This window comes from Larus michahellis, chromosome 12 (genome assembly GCF_964199755.1).
Source record: "Larus michahellis chromosome 12, bLarMic1.1, whole genome shotgun sequence".
Classification (NCBI taxonomy): domain Eukaryota; kingdom Metazoa; phylum Chordata; class Aves; order Charadriiformes; family Laridae; genus Larus; species Larus michahellis.
In genome coordinates, this window is record NC_133907.1 from 15,826,865 (window position 1) to 15,841,042 (window position 14,178).

Consider the following 14,178-nt stretch of genomic DNA (forward strand, 5'->3'; position numbering starts at 1 on the left):
CATTCTATGTGAGCCAGGAGAGCTCATGGATGATTGCTTTGAACAATTATTTCTTTAACAACTTGATCTTTTTGATCCAAACATACCGAAGTCAGACTTTGTATTTAATGCACTAAAATACAGCACCAGCTCAAGGCCATACTGTATTTTTTTTAAAGTATGTTAAAGGTATTTAACCGAGGAAAAAGTAAGCATTTAAAAACAGAAAGCGGCATTTTCTTTTGCTCTTTCAGAAGTCACTGAAACAAAACGGCAACTAGCACTTCTCCAAAAAGTTTGACTTCCAACAGGAGAATGCCTATTTGCTAGAGAAAAAACAAGAATACAACGATAATGTTACAAGAGGCACTGATCCTGGCTTTATTCACTTACAGATACATCCAACATTTGTTATAGCTCACTTGAAATTCAAAATGCTTTTAAGAAACCAACCATAAAACCTTGATTTTTGCCTTACAGTGCTGTCAAGTTTTCAAATAGCAAGTAAGTGACTTCCCAGCGAGACCGTGTTCTGTATTAACATACATACAAAGATTAAAACTTAGTAGAAACCCTTCAGTTTCCGTGACTTGATGAACTGCACTCAGAACGATCACTGTTTCCCTGGGGAGGAGGCTACTCCGCTTACCTGCAGGGATGGGTGCCCGGGGTCCTGAGTTACTACACCTTATCCTGACCCTTGTGCCATTTTGGCAATTAAATGAAAATTGTCCCCCCTTAACAGTACTCAAGAGGGACTTCCCTCCCCGTTTGCATCTTTGTACTTGGCAGCTGTAACAAAATTTCTACAGCCCTAGAAAAACTCGTCAGGACAGCCCTATGCGTGTCCCCTAGAGATGACCGATACCGACTGCCGGCGGAGAGAAGTGCACGTTACGATCAAGAAGCATAATGTGTTAATGTGGAACTCAAACTACTTGGCAGTATCTTCTGTAAGTTCAAGATTTATGTAAGACAGTGTCGCAGCCATCGTAGAATGATGTCACCTATATTTTTTTTTTTTTTTTTTGCTGCATTTAGTTATTCTTTTTAAAGTGGTGAAGAGCGCAGGACTTAAGAAATATAAACACTTCTCTAGTACAAATTGCAAAATTTAGTATTATGACACTATGAAAGCTTACAGTACAGTTGATCAATTCTATGTTAAGATTCGGCATCAATATGGTGTCTCAGCTATCTCAGAGCTACATTCTGCCTAATTAAGCAGCATCAACATGTCCTGATGTCACTTTCTGTGCAAAATGCGTTCCCATATAAATGTGGCTATAAAAGCACGAGCGGTTCTCACGTTGGTGTATCATCCCTGTGACTCTGTGACCGGTTTCTCTGTTTAATGATAGCCTAACTAAAAATAAACTTGTTATGTAAAAGCAAAATAACCTTTATCTTAAACTTTATTCTGGGTCTTGGACATAGTTCAGTGACATGATCTGCAGAACAACAGGCCAACCATTCCCATGAACTGTTTAAGAGGAAACTGAAGGAAAAATCCAAATCAAAAGACACTCACTGTTATAGTATCTTTAATTTATCTTGTGTTTTACAGAAGTCTGAACGGATTAAAAAGCACCTCCTTTCCCATCACGTTCCTTACAGTTGGTAAAATATATTCAATGAGCAAATGTATGTGAACAGCTTGAGGATCTGCACCTTGCAAGGATTTCACAGACCAATCAATCAAAAGCCAAATTTCTTGTAGTTTTTACAATCTTGTTTTAACACAATGGTAAATCCATTCCGATTGTAAACCTGTCCAGTCATATCTCCCCAGAACACTTTGCAAAATCCAGTGTTGATTAGCAAACTAGTTAGCTTTGGCACGGAGCTGTGCTCTCTTGCCTGTGACAGCCTGGAAACCAGTTTTGATGCTGGCGACCGAGCAGCGAGAGTGGCAGGTCTCGCACTGCAAGAAATATAATCTGGTGTCCTTCTGTAGGATTGTGTCTGGTGACCGACACGTATGACAGGTGACATACTCCTCTGCAGAAAAGGAATTAAGTCGCAGTTAAAAGAGAATGCATTATCAGTGGGCAAGTCACCACTTCTTCAGCCTTCAATTTAACAGTTGTCTCAAAAGGCTGTTCAAACGTATCTACCGACTCAGAAGTGGCTTACCGGGAAAATCACAGAGGTTGAGGCAACCTAAAAATTCCCCCTAGTTCCCAGGTTAATAAAGACTAGGTTTCATATGGTACGTTATGCATTGACCCTGGCATTTTAAAAATAGCAACGACCAGTTAAGACTTCCCACTGGCGTTCCACAACTTCCTCTGCTGAAACAGCATTCCCAGATGTCAGCAACTCTTGCACGTTCACATTAAAGCAGTATTTTTCGTTACATATAATCTGCAAGCCCTTTGACCAGCAGCACGCACGCTGTATTTCTTAATTAACATGTACAACAGAGTTTAAAATTAGCAATTACTGCTATTTTCCATGGTCCTCAAAGCCAAAAAATGAAAGTCAGATGAAACCAAGCAATTCTCAAATGCTCTTCCTGTTTCCCTTGGTATGTTTTAGTGCCAGGACAGAGTATGATCTATGTGTTTATTATAACCACGGTAGAACCTCCTGTACTTGCATTATTCCGTTATAAAACCGCAGCAGAGTTGTAGCTTCTGGGCACATAACCTCCACAGCGTGCACACACATGGGGGCCGTACATCGGCCACTGGTCATCAAAAGGGGTGAGAGAAGTCTGTCATGGAAAAGGGAGTTATACTTACTGATATATCTTCTCAAGACGTTTTCTATCTGTTTTTGCTGGAATCTTCCTTTGATTACAAGTTGGTTGTTACCATCTATTGAGCCACTAATTTAAAAGAAAAATTAATTATTTGATTTGCAGAAGACGTCAAGCATTAAAACAAGCCAAGAACACGAAGCTAAATAACAACGTATTCTTCAAGATAAGAGTAAGCCAGAATTACTTTGTGGAAAAAAAAACCGCAAAATTCTGAAGGCACCTGAAAACCTACAGGAAGTTTTGCCCAAGCACAACCCTCACTGCAGCAAAAGCAAACTCCAGCAGGGAGCAGCCTCATAGTTAAGCTACCCAATCAGCAGAACTTTACAGAATTGAGAATGAACACCTGCTTATCTCACAGAAGTGAGCAAGACAACTCCCTTGTAAGGTGTAATACCACTAATAAGATCCTCCTTCTAGCCATTCCGATACAGGAAGCTGAATGTTTTAAATTTTCTTTTCCCTAAGATGGTATCTCTCAATCACCCAGCACAGCATCTACGGGCAGGGAAGAAAAGCCTGATGTTCAAGCACAAGACCTAAACCCAATAATTTTATTTTTGATTAGACAATGTCAACTACGTTGCCATTGCTTCCTACGTGCATAAGCACGTACATAGCCCAGTAGCCTTACCTCGTACCCAATTCCGCCAACAAAAATGCCAGAAGATGTTTTGGCTGACGATGTAATCTAAAAATAAAGTAAGAATATGTTTAACCTCCCCGCTTCAGAGAAATCTGATATTCATACAGGACTGGCAGGCTAAAACAATCTTAAGTTACGAAGTTTAAAAGGGAGCAGTGCCAGACGGTCTGCACCAAAGAGCACAGGCAGACAACGACTGAGGACAGGAGAAAGCTGAACAGCCCACACAAAAAAACCCAGCATCCCCCTGCAAATCAAACTCACAATTAGACTAACTATCAAAACCAAGTTTTCTATTTGAGATTCTCCATTCTTATTTTCCCATCCCCCCGCCATTCCCTGAAAAAAGTGTTACTTACCTACCGTTAAAAATTCACTTTGGTATACTACCCAGATTCTCTGTATGACTTCGTAAGCATTATTTTCTGGCACACTTATGAAACAAATCAGATACGCGTTCCCACAAAGAACAGAACTGCCTTCACAAGAAATAATAAATACATAGAAAGCACTGCAAAAACAGTGGAAAAAAATTACCGAACCTCATACCATTTACCAAGAAAATAGTATCTGTAGTCAACTCAAATTAGAAAGGACTTTCCCTACCCCCCGACCAAGACTTGCTAATAAATATCACTGGTGACCCAACTGCAGACTTGATAGAAGCCAGTGCACTCACGAAGGCAACAGTTTTAGTTTCAGTCCATGAGACCCACGTAGCAAGTCTACCATTTTCATAATTTAAGAATAAAATAAGAAATTATCTCAATAAATTTTCTTCATAAATCATCTTCTCACGGAGAAACGTAGAGGACTGATATAGCAGTACGACTGAAATAGCTTTCACGTTACTTCTGGTTTGACATAGCCTTTCGCCAGAAAACATGCATTCAACCCAACAGCACAGAAAAGTGCATTTATCTGCCGTTCCTGGGACATCTAAAGAGGAAACTTACAATTTGCAGATATCTGTAAAGTTGACAAAAGATGTTTTCTTGGTCCCTACTCTTACAACCTGCGGAGGCTTCATGACAAATTTTCGTTTTTCTCCAGCTACCATATCTGGGTTCTTTTCTCGCATGATGTTAAATACTCTATTGAGCAACTGCAAAAAAAGGGATTCTCATCAACATGAATATCTTGCATTTCTCAAATGAAGCACATCACTTCTAAAAAAACTTGAAACAGCGTTCACAGTGAATATTAGACCATCTTTGCCCATTAACATTTCTCCATATGCTTTTGAAAACATACTTTAAAAAAAAAAGTTCTGATAAATGCAAAATATAAAAGCTGTTTCCCCGAGGGTACACTTCATAACCTACAAGTACCTCAGTACCGTTTGCAGAGGTGTTCTAAATATCACTAATATTACTCTATATGAAAATTAACTGTGGTAGAAGATGTGCTTTGTTATTTTTCTGTTCATGAGCTTTTTACTCAAGTCCTTCAATTTTCAGTTAGAAATAGGACTTACGAGCAAAAGGCCCCGCTCTACTGATGCGCATCCACACGGAAAGTATTTTTTAAAAGTCTTTTGAACATTACCTCATCATATGTGTAGTCCCTTTCTGAGCCTGCCCACGCAGGCCCTGACTGAAGGCTAAAAGAAATTCCATCATCTTTTTTGCTATCTTCATCCTCAAAAGCTGCAAAGAAAGTTGTTTGGGATTCATTAAGAACAGAAACATTCTTTAACCTCATGCTTACTCCATTCCAAAAAGGTATATCAAAGAAGATTCCAGTAATGTGTGGAGACAACTCTTCTCCGTTTGTCTGTGTACAAGGGACGTCAGCACTTAGGACAAATTTATACAGTGCTTTTACAGAATCTTTTTCTGACAAATAATATAGTCGTAAAGGTAACAAAGTGAGTTTAGAAACAAAAAAGGCACTTGAACAGAACTTATTCACCTACAACATGGACTACATTTCACTTTCAACACCTCATTGAGCTAGGTTATACTTTTACCTTCGTCCTTCTCCATCATCTCATCTTCATCTGGGAACTTCACATTCTTCTTTTTCTTCTTTTTATTGCCCAGCATGATATCAAGGTCATCTTCAGGTTCTACTGCCTCCGGCACATCTCCTTCAATTTTTAAGTCCTGCAGAGAAATAATAAAACTATAGTTTACAGTACTTAACACAAAACTCCATTACACAGCAAGAGAAATAATACTAGTAGCACACTATACTAGATGAATACTAGTAATATCCACCACAAACCTGAAACATAACAGATAAGAACCGAACTAAAGTATGTTGAAGAGAGCACTGCACTACTACCATGAAGCAGGGCCAGATTTTTATCTTCTGGTCTAAGTTCTGGCTGCTCAGGCGCAAGGTCACGCGATACTTGCCTAAAAGCATCAGCGATTTGGGGCATAAGGGAACAAAACACCCTACATGCCCGACAACAAGGTAAGGCAAAGTTTTAAGGTAAAGGTAAAGCACAACCTGTGCTACCTGCAGGCAGTCCGATTTGTTAACACAATTCTGCACATATAGAGAACACAGAGCAAGCATTTCGCCTGTCTGGGGCAGATCAGAAGGACATTTTCTTTCCCAAAAAGGCAGAATCTAAAGAAGAGGTTTACAAGTAACATAACGTTTCTCTGTCCTCGTGCTGTCTGGGCTTGCCAGTTACACCGACACGCGATATAAAAACACAACTTGGAATAAAACTTGAGAAGAGTAGAAATATCTCACACACTTTCTGGAATAAAGAACAGCAGCCAATCATTTCTAAAGAAAACACCGGAGTAAAACAGATTTCTTAGCAGATATACATCTTTTATTTGAAGGGCTGGCCTTTAGAGGACTATTCTATGCGTGGCTTCTGACATCCACTTACTTCTCTTATCCCAAAAGACAATTAACCTTGATGCTAGTCAACCCTTCCTACACATTACAGGACTACTTGCTCACTGTGCAGATCAGTTTGATTTTTTCACTTCTGGGCAAAAAGCCCTGCAGGAGCAACATGTTCAGCAGAACCTACTATACATGAAAGACAAAGTGAAAGTGTCTTTCACAGTGAGTGTTTCGTTATTAACTGCACTAAGACACAATGACAGACTCGGAACAATTCCTGCACTGCCAATCCCCAGAAAATGAAAGCAAGAAAGTTTTCAGCCATAGCCAAGATGGCCTAGTTACATAAACAAACCTTTACACCTTCTTCTGCTTCATCTATATCAAATATCTTTTTTGTTTTTTTCTTCTTTTTCTTTTGATTGAAGAAGTTTAAATCATCCAGGTCATCTGTTGCGTCTAAAAACCAAAGGATTGCCAAAAAAAGTATAACTGTAGAAACCGTTTAGACAGTAAGGTTTCTATTTTACATCCAAATGTTCAAAACATTACAGTAAGACATAAGCAATGATCTGCAGTCCCTACAGATACCCTTCAGGCTTTGAAGAGGTTATTCCCCTCTAACCCCACATAGCTCAGTACTATTTTACAGTTTCTGCGTCTGCATTTTCTTATTTTTTAAACGCTTAATTTTTCTTTCTGCTGTACAAAAGACACTAGCAACTTTTGTCATTATAGTAGATATGCCTGAAAAACAGGAAAACTGTAGTAGGAAGGTATAGTTTCTGTGGTCTACTGCAGGAGCCAATTTTATCAACAAACTGGTTTTAAGTTAACAGCATTCCCTGAATCAGGTCATCTTGAAATGACATTGGCCTCAATTTAAAAAGCAAGGTTATATACACAATCACAACCTTATTTCCTGAAAGATTCTGAAGAACACTCTAGTTATCACACGGTTGTCCAAAAACTAGAAACCCTTTTAACCGTATTTCTGTTATCACACATGCTTAGTTGTTCAAATGAAACACAGCCATAATTGTGTAATTATTGCAACTGCACATGGAGGACGTAGAACTTCATGCTAACTATTTCAGGGATTCTCTTTTCATTGTCTCACACAATAGACCCCGAGTCAGGAAAGCGGCATTTACATAAGCCACTGGTCGTTTGCTGGATGTCTGGGGACGTGATTTCAGGCAGGAGGGAAATACACTCTCCAAACAGGCAGCAGAGTATTACTCACAAGCCTCTAAACAAACCCGGGCCACAGCATTATACACTGTGAGGCCAAATTCTTGAAATGGGGCTTGTAATCTCAAAATACAGGACTACCTCTGAGATTATCTACGTGGATTCACTTTACCTTTCTTCCTGCTGTCTTCTTCGTCTGCTTCAACATCTTTGTCTTCTGTTGGCTCTGGTTCAACTTCTTTTGTTTCCGATTGCTGAGTCTCTTCCACTTGTGTATCCCCTCCTTCCTCATCCAACATAAAGGGCTTCTTCTTTTTCTTCTTCTTCTTGCTCATAGTGGGATCGAAAATCATCTGTAAAAGTCAAGAGTTCCTTAGCAGCATAATAACCTCCTACCATTTAATATTTATAACACCTTTAAGCTTCTCTCCCTCTTCCTTCAGTTACCCAAACTGTTCCTTGGCTTCAATCTCAACTAGGGATTTTTCTAGATCTGTAACAATGTAATACAAGTCATCTGACTCAACACAGTGATTACACAGGCTTCTTTAAAAACGACACAGATCTTGTCCCAGGGAATAACTGATGTGACCAACTACAAGAGAAGACCAATTGACAGCGTAGAGCTTCTGCTACGATCCCTGTGACAGTACAAGTTTCCTGCCATCTATGTAGTAGTTCATCTGAAAACGTATTAAAGCTGCAATTCTTTGACAGACTAGTTACTGGCTACTTCGCCGTTTTATTATCATTACGGACTCAAATTTTGAAGTAAGACTATGCAAAGCAATCACTGAACCACACTCAGCATCAGAAAAAAAATTCATGCACACCTATCCCACAGAGCCTGATTGTGTCAGTTACACTTTGTACTTCCACTTGTGAGACACGTTAATTTCCAGATTTATTAAAAGGCAAGATTTACCAACAACTCTCTTGACAAGAATGCTCTGGACTAGGGAGAAACCTGGAAGGGGCTGGTGATACAGCAAGACCTGTATCGGCTCTCAACACTAGGAAGTAGCAAAGGTCTCGTTCTTTTCCCTCACAGGTGGGAAACTGAACTTCAGAGACCAAGTGATTAAAAGCTGTTAATGAGTTCTTTAGCCAGCAAAGCAGCTTAGTTCACCTAGTCTGACTGGGAAGAAGGCACTAACCCCAAGACTCACTTTTAACCTATTCATCATCTGCAGACCTGAGGTATTTAACACACGAGCTCTTCAGTTTTCCAACGTGGGAACGTTTCTTACTTTTTTCACTTAAGATGCAAGTTTGACATCATAGCTAATAGGTCAGTCTTGTTACCTACAACCAGCCATATTTTCACACCATAGTATATATTTAATACATCAAACAACTTCAGACACTTAATGAGCCTCTCCAGTCTTTCTTACCGAATAATTGAAGTGTTCTATTTAACAGATAGTTAAAATTCCACATCATGAATACCCTCACTCATGAAAATACCACCACTTCACCAAAGGAGCAGTTCTCCAACTTCTTGTTTTGTTATACCCTGCAAGTTTGGTGGTTTCCCCCCAACAAAGCAATCTTTTCCTCACACTTCTTATTCTCCTACATGTGATATTCTTGCGATACCCTTCCAATTTTCTGGAACTTGTATGTTTCATAAAGGCTCTACTGAAAGGCAGTAAACCGCACACAAGGGTGTCCGAAGCACAGCATCACAAAAACGTCCACACATACGGGACACTGAAGCTTGAGGCTTTCAAACTGCTGAAGCATGTCTTTAGTTGCACACACTGCGCTAGAACGATTTTGAGAAAAGTTGCGTCAGAGGGCCTCCCTCTAATGCTTCGACAGACACATGTATGAATCATGCTCTTGTAACGCACAGTAATCAAAGAATGTGCACAACCGGTTACGCTGTCTGCTGGCTTCCTCTTGGAACCTCCCGTCTGCTGAAACAGAAGGAAATCTGCCTGCACCGGCAAGAGTCCACAGCTTTGGGAACAAGCACACGAACACCATTTTCGAGATCATGACTCATTTCAATGAAGGAGCTTTGCAAGAATCTGAAGAGTTTTCTATCTTCTCCCATGATTAAGCAAACAGAAAATTATGCTTAAATCGGGTGTATTAATTTCTGAGAAGGAACCAACCCACCTGTACCAAATCACTCTTCGCTTTTGCGGGGGGGAGAGACATCTTTCAACTTCACCCACCATAAAGCATATGTTGTATAGACACAAGAAACCGAATGCATCTTCAGTAGTACCACACTAAACTGAAGTTAACAAACAAGGACACAGGAGCTTTCCTTTTTCTTTTTTTTCCAGCATTAAAACTACGCAGCTGGCCTTGTACTGCTCTGAAGGTCCCCTCCATCCTGTCAGGTCAAGCCAAGCTTCTGCAAACCTAAGACCTAGTTATAACATGCTAACTGCTCTCAGGAAACTAATGTAAGAGTTCCACAACTGGAGAAGGAGGTCTATGCCTGAAGTATTTTGTTCATCAAGGGCTTCAATGAAAACTAAGCAGGAGTCTTCAGTCACACATGCTTTAACAAATCAGGATATAAACTAACGAGCCTGATAACCAGGCTATTCTGTGTTTTGCATTTCTGAACTAGATATTTTAGAAATCTTACTTCCTTTTCTCTATTCAGTATGTTTGATTAGTTGAAGCCTTATGGCACCACTTAAGTGCTGAAAAACTCTTACCAAGTTGCAGGCCCTCTACAGAACGAACTGCAGCCCCCAGCCCAAATACACCAAACCCTGTGCTTTTCTGTGTAGAAATGGTTATAAATTTCCATCCCTTTTCTGCTCTCAGAGCCAAATTCCTATATGAGGTTTTCTCTTCTGTAGACCACACAGTTCTTTCTCACATCCAGCTCTATATATCTACTCCGTATTTCAAATGCCTACACAGTCACAATCCTGACTTACAGAAAGAGAGAAAATGAAAGAATAGAGGTGGGGAAAAAGAGGCAGCAGAGATTCGTAGTCTGAACGCCAACTCTCAAGACAGAAGCCAGTATTACTCTAAACTGCTGCGACAGTGGCGAATGCTGCGGATTCTAACAGAGGTCACAAATAAATCCCGTTTCGTTAGTCTGAATAAACACAGGCATGTCTACAAAGCAGACAGCAACTCTGCTCTAATAAAGTTAGTTCAGGTATCCTTACACTACACTGAGCTGATGTCTACAATGGCGTGCAAAATTATGAAGACCAACCTGCACCTAAACCCGCTGGCTGCTCAAAACACAGCATCCTCTAATATCATTTTCTGGAGCTTCATAAAACTACAGGGCCAGAGGAGCTTTTAGATATCTAGTAGGATTATATATATAGTAGGATTTTTAATAAAGCAAATATATGTTAATGGACTACTTCCCCTTGCAAATAGGGCCTGTGTTGCTTCTGCTGTGTCACTTCTGGGCAGCACTCTGGACACAGAGTTTCACACTGGACAACAAACGTTTCTACCAGGGAGTTTCATTCTGTACACAGCTCTGAAAATTTTAAGCTACAGTTACAAAACAAAGCTTTGTAACACCTATACCAGTTTAAGGTGCGAATTTGTCTTCATGTGTCTTCACCCTCCTCATCTTTATAGGATCACTGGCTTTAAAAAGTTTCACCAACTTAACATCGGTAACAAACTATTTTGCTCCTAACAGTAAGATATACAAGTTCTGGAAGGCGTGTGCGCTCACGCGCTCTCACGCACACACTAGCCAGAAGCTCCAGCAGCGACAGTTCAACTGTGATATCTGCTACCATTTTTATTCTCTGTCAGGCAGCCACATAAAGCAATCCAGAGATGTAACTTTACTATACTAGATATTCCCGATATCACCTCACTGCCAGAACAATCTCTTGCGTTATGCAAGAAAAATAATTTTACTGACACTTAAGCTGAATACAAAACAGAAAACTCCAGATGAACTGCTCTATGGTGCTATGATCACCTGAGACAGAAAGCATCTGATGCAAGGATTCCTGGGTCCTGATTTCTGGAACCAGAGTACAATCTAGACATTAGAACTGCAGTTGCAGGGACATAATTAAGTGTAAAAACGCAGTACACTCATTCTAGATGTTAAAGGAGCTGAGTAAGTCAGTCTCAGTTACCATTAAAATAATTAGTAATTACACTAGTTCTCCTTTATTATGTAGGACAAATTATGACTTGCCTGTCTCCAAGGCTAGAGTGATCACTTTGCTCAGAAGGAAACAAGCCACACAGGTATTTTAAACAACGCCAGGAAAAATATACAAGACCAAAAGCAGCCATCTCGTGGACTCAGCCAGTGCAGTTTCCCACAGGACACACAGTCGTCCGTCAGGGTGCTCACAGCCTCCTACACCTTTCCTTTTCCCCATGAGAGCAACCGAAATGAGGGCAGTAAAGGTGCCGACATATGGTACATACAACACGAAAAATTTCTGGGAAACAGATGTATCTGCTTCCCTGAAGTGTGCCTAAGCAAACACCATCGGAGCCCGAAAAAACGAAGTGATCATTTTTTAAGATGTAGCTATTTAGGTCCCAGGGTTAAAGGACAAGATATTAAAGCTCCATAAAGCCAGTGCGCTAAGCAAACTGACTAAACGCTACGTATCGTTAGAAGAGCAAGAAACACGGCAGGAAGATCTGCTTTCCCCCCGGGCCCTCCCCCGGCCAGCGGCGGGCGCCAGCAGCACACGGGGGGCTTCGGGCCGGCGTTAGGCCTTCCCACGACACGCGGAGCCAGCCCGCAGCCGCGGGCCAGGCGGGGCTCCGCGGCGCGCAGAGGCCGAGAAGGCTCCGGGGGAAGGCGCCAGCCCCCGACCTGGCCCGGCCTCCGCCCACCGCACCGGGAGGCGCCCGCGGCCGCCCCCCGGCTCAGGGACAGCGGCGAGCGGGGCAGCGGCCGGGGCCCCCGCACCGCCCGAGCAGCGAGGCGCCGGCCCTGCCTGCGGGCGGAAGGAGGCCGCGCTCGCTGCCTGGCGCAGGCCTCAGGCCCGCTCGCCCACATGGCGGCGGCCGCCGCGGCTCTAGGCCTCGGGCCCGCCTCCCCCGAGGGTGGCGGCCGCCGGGTCTCACCTCGTCGCCCGACATGGCTGCGGCCGGGTGCGGAGCGGTGCGGGAGGCGGGCGGAGCGGAGCGGAGGGACGCGGTCAGCCGTTACCCGCAGCCGCCGCGCTCGCCTCTTGCATCAGCGCTCCCCTCCCCCGAGCGCCGCGCTCCCCCCGCGCCTGCGCGGCCTCCGCGGCGCCTGGCGGGAGATGTCGTTTCCGGAGCTGCGCCTGCGCCGCGAGCGAGCCAGCGGCCGTGGGGCGGCGGGAGCGGGGCCGTGGGGCGGGCTTTCCTCGCCGCTGGAGTAATCGGGGCTGTCACCCGTCTTGGCGTCCAACGGGCGGAGCTTGTCTCCCCCTCGGCATCCCCAGGCGGCTCCTACAGGCTCCTCCGTCCGGGCTCGTTCGCCTGTGGAAGGGGCTGCGGAGGGGTCGGGGCGCGGCCGTTCTTGCTGGTGCGAGGAGGAGGGAGGTCGGACGGCGACGGAGGCAGGACCGCCGCGAAGTCAGGGCTGTGTGCCCTGAGGGTGTCCTTGGTGTTCCCAGGGCGCCTTTTCCAGGGGTTTATTTGGCCCAGGAAGAGTAGCATTCCTTTCCAGTTTTATTGCACACAAAAGCACGAAGGGAAAAGGAGCGGCCTTCCAGTCCCTGAGGGGGCTCATCAGGGAAGGGAGTGACAGGACGAGGGGGAACGGTTTTAAACCGAAAGAGGGAGATTTAGATGATATATTAAGAAGAAATTCTGTGCTGTGAGGGTGGTGAGCCCCTGGCCCAGGTTGCCCAGAGAAGCTGTGGCTGCCCCATCCCTGGAGGGGTTCAAGGCCAGGTTGGACGGGGCTTGGAGCAACCTGGTCTGGTGGGAGGTGTCCCAGCCCAGGGCAGGGGGGTGGCACTGGGTGGTCCATGAGGTCCTTTCCACCTCTAACCATTCTATGATTCTATATCAGAAAATGACAGGGCTGAGGCGCAGGCGAGGGAGAGAACTGGGTGGTTGCTCTGATCAAAGCAGGGGAGACATGCAATACCGTTTGTCCATCATTAAAAAAAGCAGACCTTCCTCCCTCTCCCAGAATCATAGACTCCTTGGTGTAGGAAAGGACTTCTGGAGAGCGTCTGCTCCAACCTGCTTGCTCATGCAGAGTACTAGTTGCTCGGGACCTTGTCCTGCTGGGTTTTGACTATCTCCAAGGGTGGGGACACCACAACCTCTCTGGGCAACCTGTTCCACCATCTTCACAATAAAAATGTTTTTTCTATGTTTTCCTGCATTTCAACCTGTGCCCCTTGTCCTATCACCCAGAGGAATCTGGCTCTGTCTTGTTTACACACGCACACACGCACACACACCCCCGTATACACATTAATAAGATCCCCCTGAGCCTTCTCGTTTATAGGTTTAACAATCCAGCCTCTCTCAGCTTCTCCTCCTTCTTCCTCGTTCCATTTCCCTGACAGTAGCTAATAAAAGAATATGGCACTAGTACACAACAGAATTACTTACCGCAAAGTACGTGTTAAAATTCTGCCTCCCGACCAACTCTGAAATTTAAAGGTCAGCCATTTCATGCAAGATTTAGTGTTAAAGCAGACAGAGCCATCAGCCCACACATTGTTACAGGATGTTTTACATTTTAATATTTCCGGACCATTTGCCTTCTTGGAGTCCCATAACTTCCCATTACGTGGTGTAAACTTGCACTATGCTTTTTACGCTAGCGGGAGATCATGCACACAATATCATTTAA

At 43.5% G+C, this 14,178-nt stretch overlaps 1 protein-coding gene across 1 annotated transcript; it reads right to left on the minus strand.

Annotated features, from left to right (window-relative positions):
* Positions 1 to 1,506: 1,506 nt before the first annotated feature.
* Positions 1,507 to 12,962, minus strand: EIF2S2 (eukaryotic translation initiation factor 2 subunit beta). Its single transcript, XM_074604781.1, has 9 exons — positions 12,462 to 12,962; positions 7,576 to 7,756; positions 6,565 to 6,668; positions 5,365 to 5,500; positions 4,941 to 5,041; positions 4,349 to 4,497; positions 3,381 to 3,437; positions 2,727 to 2,812; positions 1,507 to 1,980 (listed from the first exon to the last, which is right to left on the minus strand). The coding sequence occupies exons 1-9, from the start codon at positions 12,474 to 12,476 to the stop codon at positions 1,805 to 1,807; spliced, it is 1,005 nt and encodes a 334-aa protein (XP_074460882.1). The 5' UTR covers positions 12,477 to 12,962; the 3' UTR covers positions 1,507 to 1,804.
* Positions 12,963 to 14,178: the final 1,216 nt, after the last annotated feature.

Coding starts and splice junctions, on each gene's coding strand:
- EIF2S2 (XM_074604781.1), bottom strand. Junction 5,042..5,364: donor GATGATGGAGAAGGACGAAG/GTAAAAGTATAA, acceptor CTTTCTTTGCAG/CTTTTGAGGATGAAGATAGC. Junction 3,438..4,348: donor TTTACAGATATCTGCAAATT/GTAAGTTTCCTC, acceptor CTTTATTTTTAG/ATTACATCGTCAGCCAAAAC.